We start from the raw sequence: 7,679 nt of genomic DNA, 5'->3' as shown, positions 1-7,679 counted from the left end.
CAAATTGTCATGGCAACTTGATTTATACCCCAAGGATACCAGCAAAGACAAGTCAATTCCCCTTGGAGAGCTGGTGAATAGGAAAAGTCAAGTCCGTTCTGATGCCGGCAGAGGCGAAAGCTGAACGCCCTCCCCTGCTGCAGGATCACCGTGTGCCACCAGAGCAACTTCTCCCCACAGTGTCACCTCCTGCCGGGCACTCTTGCTCAGACTGCAGCCAAGAGCCTCCGGTTTTGTGTCATTTGGAAAAAGTCCTCCCTTCTGTACTGTACCAGAGTTTACTAAATACGAGTTGAGTTCAAAAATAAATCATGGCTTTCTGAAATTAAGCATTCTTTAATAATTAATAGTATTTTCCTTATTGAGAAAGCAGATACATTTACTGGTTGTTTCAGTGAAAACTACAGCTGCTTCTTGGATGACAGCAGGACAGACCACACTTCTTTCAGATCTCTAGTCACTTCAGAAGGATGAAAAGCACAGAACAAATTCATTTCTTTCTTTCACCTGCAGTCACATTTCATGTATCTTTTTTTCTTTATATATATGAAGATAAGCACTAAATTTGCAATATATTTAGTGTATGCTCCTTTGTTAAAACAGAAATAATTTAAGAAAATTTAAGCGATCTATCTGAACGTATGTTGTAGATAAGCTCTCTTGACAGACAGTAGCATAAACGCTGCCACTCCATCAACTGAAGTCCTAATCTGATGCTCACGCAAACTCTCCTCTATCGATGACACAGGTCCTCAGCACCACTGATGAATGAGAGCATCCAGCTTGTGCCTCTAACACCCCTCTCACCAGCTGCTGTGCCTGGTACGTGTAGGGGAGCGCACTCTTTCCACGAGACACTGGACTTGCTGCGTGCAATGAACGCAACAGATCTCCTCCTATGGTGCTCAGTGGGATAACTGACCCCCATTTTAGTAACAAACACTGCTACTCTGAAGAATATATATAAATAGAGCATGTATACTATACGTCAACATATACCAAAAAAAAGGGAAGATATCATCCTTCCACCAATTTTTAAGAGTGCTTTCTTTGTAATAGAAAATAATTTGCAAATTCAAACTTGGCTCTAGAAGTGCACAATTTAAAAAAAATAAACACATATCACAGCAGATAAATAGGCATTTATTAAAGTTCATCTCAAAACAACAAAAATAACATTAAGGCATCCTGTATTCAGTAATCGTTCATATAGTAAAGATGACTTCTCTTTCTGATACAAAAGTGCAGATTAGAGGAAAAAAAGTTCTCCCAACACATCTGGCAGAATGCTGACTTCTTCCCAATTTCCCACCACTCAGTCAGCAAGCCCCTCCAAGGAATGCCCATTTCTCCAACGAAAGAGCTACAAAATGCCAAAACTCACCAAGACACATGCAGGAAAGCTCTTTTCCCTTCCCTCAGATATCCAGCCTTCTGTAAAGATACCCACTGGAGAAAGACTAACAGATGGATACCGCAGAGAATAAAGAAGACATACTCCTGCTGTAACCACTCCATTTTGAGCAGACTAGAATATTTGGCCTTGCTTTCGCTAGTATTTACTATTTCAGTCAGCAGCTAGTGAAAGCAGAACCGTAAGCTCTAGGTTGTATTGCCATGTAACTATTTTTATGTTCTCCTTCCACATTCACATTAGATAAACAAATGACAAAGGTCTTGTTTCCATGGAATAATTTATTTTGATGAATTGTGCTGTCAAGTGACCACTCACTGTTATAGTGCTTTTTTCTTCAATTGGAATAAGAACATCAGGAACTGTTTACATTATCACTGGATTCACTATAACAGCATTATACTACAAAGTAAAATATAAATTAATAAACACTGCACCTAGCACTATTCACTGCACCATATTGGCTCTCTATATCCTTTGTCACATTCTAACCTTCATTTAAGGCAAGTTTGTTGTTGTTGTTGTTTGGTTGGTTGTTTTTCCAAAGAAGACCACACAGTCTCTAGATAAACTTGTGTGACTAGGTTTTCCTAAGTTAGGAAACTGAGCTTTATAAAATGTTTACGTCAACAAATATGAGCGTTATTAAGAGAAAGATGGAGACCCAACATTGCACTGTATTAAAAGGTGGAGTTTTCTTGTACCAAAGTCCTTTATTCATCATCTTTAGAACCAGTTTTGCTTAACTATAAAAGAGACACAAAAAGAAAGTATTCAAAGTTTAGACTGACATTCCATTTATTAGGAAACAAGAACAAGATGATCTCCATCTTACATAGAACACATGCATCTTTAATTAATAATACAGACTGATTGTGCTGCTATATCAAGAGACTGAAAAGCATAAAAAATTATTTCTTAAGCTTAAACACTAAATGAGCTTACTTCCTGAACGTGAAGGTTGGTTTTAAAAAAGCAACACAAAATCCCAGAAAAACCTTGGGGTACTGTTTCTATTTAATTTGAAGACTCCATTATCAGTTCTTCAAAATAAAAAAGATGAAGTAATGGAAAAAGCATCTTCATATATGTCTGAGAGAATTCCCATACAGAAATTTACACAATACAAAAAGAGACATTAACTTACTATTTCTCTCTTTTTTAAAGCTAAGTTTGCAATTTTTAAATGTAGTGCATCTCTCGTGAAATCTAGCGAATCTTCCAAATCGTGAATTTGGAACCCAACACATGCACTACAGTTAGCCACTTTTAACTCCTAAGGACTCTGCCCAGAACCACCATCATCATTTACTTGCTCTTATTTAACAATTAGAGCAGCAGTCTCTACATAACACCTCGGTGTCAGGTCTTACACTGAGAATTACTTAAGTATAAAATAGAAAATAAAATAGTCTGCTTTCCAATTTGTCAAGCAGTTATACTGATTTCCACTGAATCAGCAAAGACAAGAGAGTGAAAGAAATCAACGCTGAGCGAGCAAGAAGAAAATAATTATTCACTGCTCAGGCACGTCAGAGACAGCAAGGTGCTCCCATGTGGGACAGCTCCTTTTTTCTGTTTACATATCTACTGTCCTCCAGAACCTGGCAGCACCACTAACTTTATCTTATATCTTGTTGCCATACAAAGACAGAATATTTGCAGGGCATTTGGCTAGCAAAGCTCTCTCATCATAAAATTAAAGTTTAATTGCTCAATAAATAAAAAAGAAATACTAAACCAACAAAGTTCGAAGATGAATCAAAGTCCTTCTGACTCTAATATTTAGAAGGACCATGCACTTTAAAGCATTTGAGAAATACGTAAATTAGAATTCAAAATGAGCAAAAGTTCTTACTATTTCTTGCAAATAAAACGTAAAAAAAATATAACTTGAAAATACTTACATGCTGCATGCATATAGAAATTAATCAGACACCACAGTCAAATCCAAACAGTTAGGAAGAAAAGCAAGAAAAAAAAAAGATTAGTTTTCTTCAGAGAGAAGTACAAATTATTTTTAATGTACAAACACAGTATTTTTGTAATACTGCATATAATACAGTCACATTACCTTAATTACATCCACCCAGTTCCATCCTCGCGGAAGCTCTCCTTTGTTATCTGCAGAATAAGGTTTTATTTTCAACACACAAGCTAAGGGGAATCTTTATATTTCTTTAAAATCAACTCACAAAACTCTAAAGATCCAAAGACCTTAATTTCTCTGCCACAAAACCATGAGGACAAAATCGGATTATTAATGTCTTAAACACATCTTGCTCTTCAAAGTAATTCTGTTTAAATAACACATCAGTCTATCTGACATTTAATTTAGAAGGCAACTGCGACATGAGCTGTGCTCGTGACCAGCAATGATGCATTCAGTCCAAGAACAAAGTTTTTCCTTTTAAACATTTAATATGCCAATTATAAATCAGGTTAGGTAAATTATATGCAGAAATTGCTATCACAAGGCACAACTTAATACTGCAATAGGATAGCATTATCCAGATCATTATTAAAAACTAAGGTTGAACACATAAAAGTCATCAGCAGGATTAGTTGAAATATTGAACACTTTTCAATCAAAAACCTACCATTTCATTGAAAGCATAAAGTATCTGCAGAAGCATCTCTATTTCAAGGATACAAACTAAATTACATGTTTTATTTTGGGTTCCAAAACAAATAATTTATAAATTACATCTTTAATATTGTGAATTATTTCTGAGAGACCCTCAACAAATATCTTCTGTTGGAAGCGAATTTTTAGTTCCAAATGCTTAGTTCCAAAGTCCCAAATGCTCTCCTCACACAATTACTTTTTGAAAATTTCACTTTTGCCACAAATTGAAATAAAAAACCAAAACAAAATCAATGACATCTTCAAAACCCTACTCTAAAGAAAGTTACTTTGACCAAAACTAACACCTTGGGTAAGAATAATTCATGAAAAACAAGCAAAGCAGAGACCACAGACTGAAAGTAGTTGATCTCATAAACAAACGACTTCTGATTCTGACTCTAGCAAGATATCACTGCTGTAAAAATCTGATTCTCATACTCCTCAAAACAAACAGTATTATAGTGAACAAACCTGTTTTATTGGCTAGTTTTCGTTTCTGGGTTTTGGACAACTGCTCCTTTTTATCTTTTTTCTTACTTGCTGGCACATTAGGAGTTCCAATTGCAATACTATTGCTTACTGAAGTCTGAAAAGGATAAAAATTCTTGTTAATATTTTGCATATTAGTTCCACAGACACCTCTGTGTGTGATTACTGAACCTGACATACTGAAATATCTCAACTGTCAGAAAGAAGCAATGCTGTCAGCAGTCTGCAGCTTTTCACCAGCATATAATCACGACTGTAGTTTTAAAAAACACACGTTGGGGACTGGAATTAATCCCTTTCAGAGTTGCAAAGGGCGCCTCTTACACTTTTTAAATTTAATCATGGAGTGTGATTTAGTCTGAAGGGATTCGGACTTCCCAAACATGGAAACTGTTCCTTCTTCCTCAAAGCAAATAACCACAATGGCCAGTAATGTCCTTATACAACACAGAAGCCACAAATAGACCCAGCCTGACTCATTCGAGACCCTGGAGGTGCACTTATGCAATCTAATGCATCCTAGGAAGGTTGCAGCAATTTGCCCCTCCCCCTGCTGCCAGCAGACACCTTTAATCTCCATTTCAGCTCTCTTCAGTTTTGATTCTGCTCCAAGTCTCCATTTTTATGTTACTCTGTGGAACAGAACTGAGGCTCACTAACATTTTGGAGTAACAGCAAATTAACAATTAAGTATAATAATCACAGACCACAGAGCATTGTGACACTGTTTAACCACTGACAAGTGTACATTCAATATACTAATTAACAACTTAAAGACGTAAAGAAGTATTTAGAGTTGTAAAAACCACTTTAAAGGCAAGAGATTAAAATCTGAATTTATCTACTTACCACAGTGTTAACAGGCTGATTTGCCATGAACAACTCTTTATTATCTTTGGCATATTCAAAAAGTGTGTATGTCATAGCAGTTCCAAGATTTGCTTCAACTTCCACCATTAACTTATCCAATATACTTTGTTTAATAGCTGAAGATCTAAAAGAAACCATAAAACTCAACTATAATCTAGACAGATGAAGAACATCTTGTCAACCAAAAAGCCCCCACCTATAAGTCTAGGAAGTAAAGGTGTCACAAATACTTACATTGTGTTGTTGAAGAAAGCATCCATTGATATGACTGGTGCTGTCTGTGGATATGTTTCTGGCCAAGAAACTTCTATTAGAAAGGCTTTGGGATCTCCACTTTCACCTATCTAAAGGCAAAAGAAAAACTTTCTAAAATCAATAGTTTCCAGTCACTTATTAAGGATTACAATGCCAATATGCAAGTCTCTCACTTCTTTAAGACTATCCAACCTTAAGATAACTACTGTTTTCATAAAGCTATCAATTAGAAAATAAAGCTTTTAACAAGAAAAAGTATTAAATTTATGACGTCAGTATTAACCTCTACCCTGCAGTTTTCATCCAAGGAAAAGCAGCAGAAAGATTCAAAGCTCTCCTCGTGTTGGTTTGTTTTGTTAATCACTTGGTTTTAGAAGCTACTTTGCAGCATCTGCAAGCCAGATACTATACAATCATATATGCCAACAGAAAAGATGAAGCCTTCTTATTTTCCCCCCATGCATCCAAGCTGAGAGCAATATGAAAACAAATCAACAAGCCAGCATTGAAATACAATGATACACTAGTGACCTAAGAGAGCATGTACAATAGATAAGAATTTCAGTATTTATGTCTTATCCCTACAGATATTTTATTTCACTGTAGGAAAGAATGAGTAGTAAAAGATTTACGAAGTCAGTAGAATGAGACTGTATTAAAAAAGGGTAACATTAAAAAAGGCACACTTTAATATAAATAATCAAACACATCAAACCAATTCAGTGAACCCAAATTACATATACAATCTTTACAATCATGTCCAATTAAATAAAAAACTTTTTTTAAAAAAAATTAAAACTAGCACAGGTGCTACCAAAGGCATACTATACAAGCAAAAATAACTCTTTAATACAAGATTTTGGAAGACTAGTGCAACAAAGTTGGTTAAATCTGTGTTCCAAGACCACCCGAAAACTCTCCCTTATTTTCCTCATTATAGAATAGTCAATATCCGGCTTCATCAAATTATGTGGAATGAAATGTAGTCAGAAAAAAAGTCCTAATCAAGGTAAGGCTACTGTATTTCAAAATTAAAAAAGAAAGTTGGTGGTTTTTTATTTACAGTGTCTGTTTCAGCAGGGTGAATTAACTGACATTCAGAAGCATCTGTTTTAGAGATGAAGTAACTAACTAATTAAAAATATTAAAATCAGGAATCTGCAACATTTATCAAGACATCAACTACAGTGTTGCTGTCCAGTTCCCACCACTGCCAAGAGGAGGACTGGTGGTATGGTTTACAGAGTTCTTAGGAAAGAGAGAACTGTTGGCACACTGAACAAATCCACACAGAAAGCTGTGTGACCATGCTCCTCCTTGCTAGTGCAACCTATAAATTGAGTAGCATTACTGCCGTGTTTTGTATGTGAGACATGTGCGAGACAAATGAGGCTCAGAAAAATGGCCCACTAATTCTTTTGACCTTCTCACATACGTACTTGCACTATGCCTTCTTGTAATACAAATTCTTCTCCATGGGAAAGATGTATAATTGCCTTTGTCTGACACTAAGTTTCAGATCTGCCTCAGCCCATACTCAGAACTTCCAGGTCTTCAACTTCGAGAAAACTGTCAAGAGCTTCATGCCAGAATCTAATTCCGTATCTCCAGCTCAGCAGTCTGTGCATGACTCTCCTGAGCAGATTGTATCAGTGCACATGCTCAAAGCATTTTGTGGATCTTCTCTTTAGCAGGTAGACAAGGCACGTCCACCACCTCTGGGCAAGAGAATAGAACCTTGTAACTGAGCAATAAGGAAGGTTCAGAGCTTTACATACAAATGTGACATTTCTGGCCAGCTGGTTTAAGCATTATGCAGCATGCTGGTTCCTTCAGCCAGTTTGACAGCTGTAGCTATGCAGCACATAGATATGTAAGCACGACGTCTAGCTAAGGGATCACAAACCTGTGCTGGGAGCAGGTTCCTAAACATGCTATCAAGCATCATCGTACCAAAGATCCTGAAACGTCGGCCTATGGATCTAGCCTTTACTGCACATCGAACACCCATTTGGTCTAGAA

General features: G+C 36.5%; 1 protein-coding gene across 1 annotated transcript in view; it reads right to left on the bottom strand.

Annotated features, from left to right (window-relative positions):
* Positions 1–1,433: 1,433 nt before the first annotated feature.
* RWDD4 (RWD domain containing 4) overlaps positions 1,434–7,679 on the bottom strand; it is a 6,476-nt gene continuing 230 nt past the window's right edge. Inside the window, exons 2-7 of the mRNA XM_010191032.1 lie at positions 5,637–5,746; positions 5,382–5,526; positions 4,515–4,629; positions 3,489–3,538; positions 3,322–3,324; positions 1,434–2,160 (exon numbers count right to left, since the gene is read on the bottom strand). Of these exons, the coding sequence (XP_010189334.1) occupies positions 2,128–2,160; positions 3,322–3,324; positions 3,489–3,538; positions 4,515–4,629; positions 5,382–5,526; positions 5,637–5,746 (456 nt within the window). The 3' untranslated portion in view covers positions 1,434–2,127. The remainder of the gene's footprint in view (positions 2,161–3,321; positions 3,325–3,488; positions 3,539–4,514; positions 4,630–5,381; positions 5,527–5,636; positions 5,747–7,679) is intronic.

Source organism: Mesitornis unicolor, unplaced genomic scaffold, assembly GCF_000695765.1.
Source record: "Mesitornis unicolor isolate BGI_N332 unplaced genomic scaffold, ASM69576v1 scaffold30428, whole genome shotgun sequence".
NCBI lineage: Eukaryota > Metazoa > Chordata > Aves > Mesitornithiformes > Mesitornithidae > Mesitornis > Mesitornis unicolor.
Note: the sequence above shows the minus strand (reverse complement) of the source record. Positions and strands in the feature narration are given on the sequence as shown.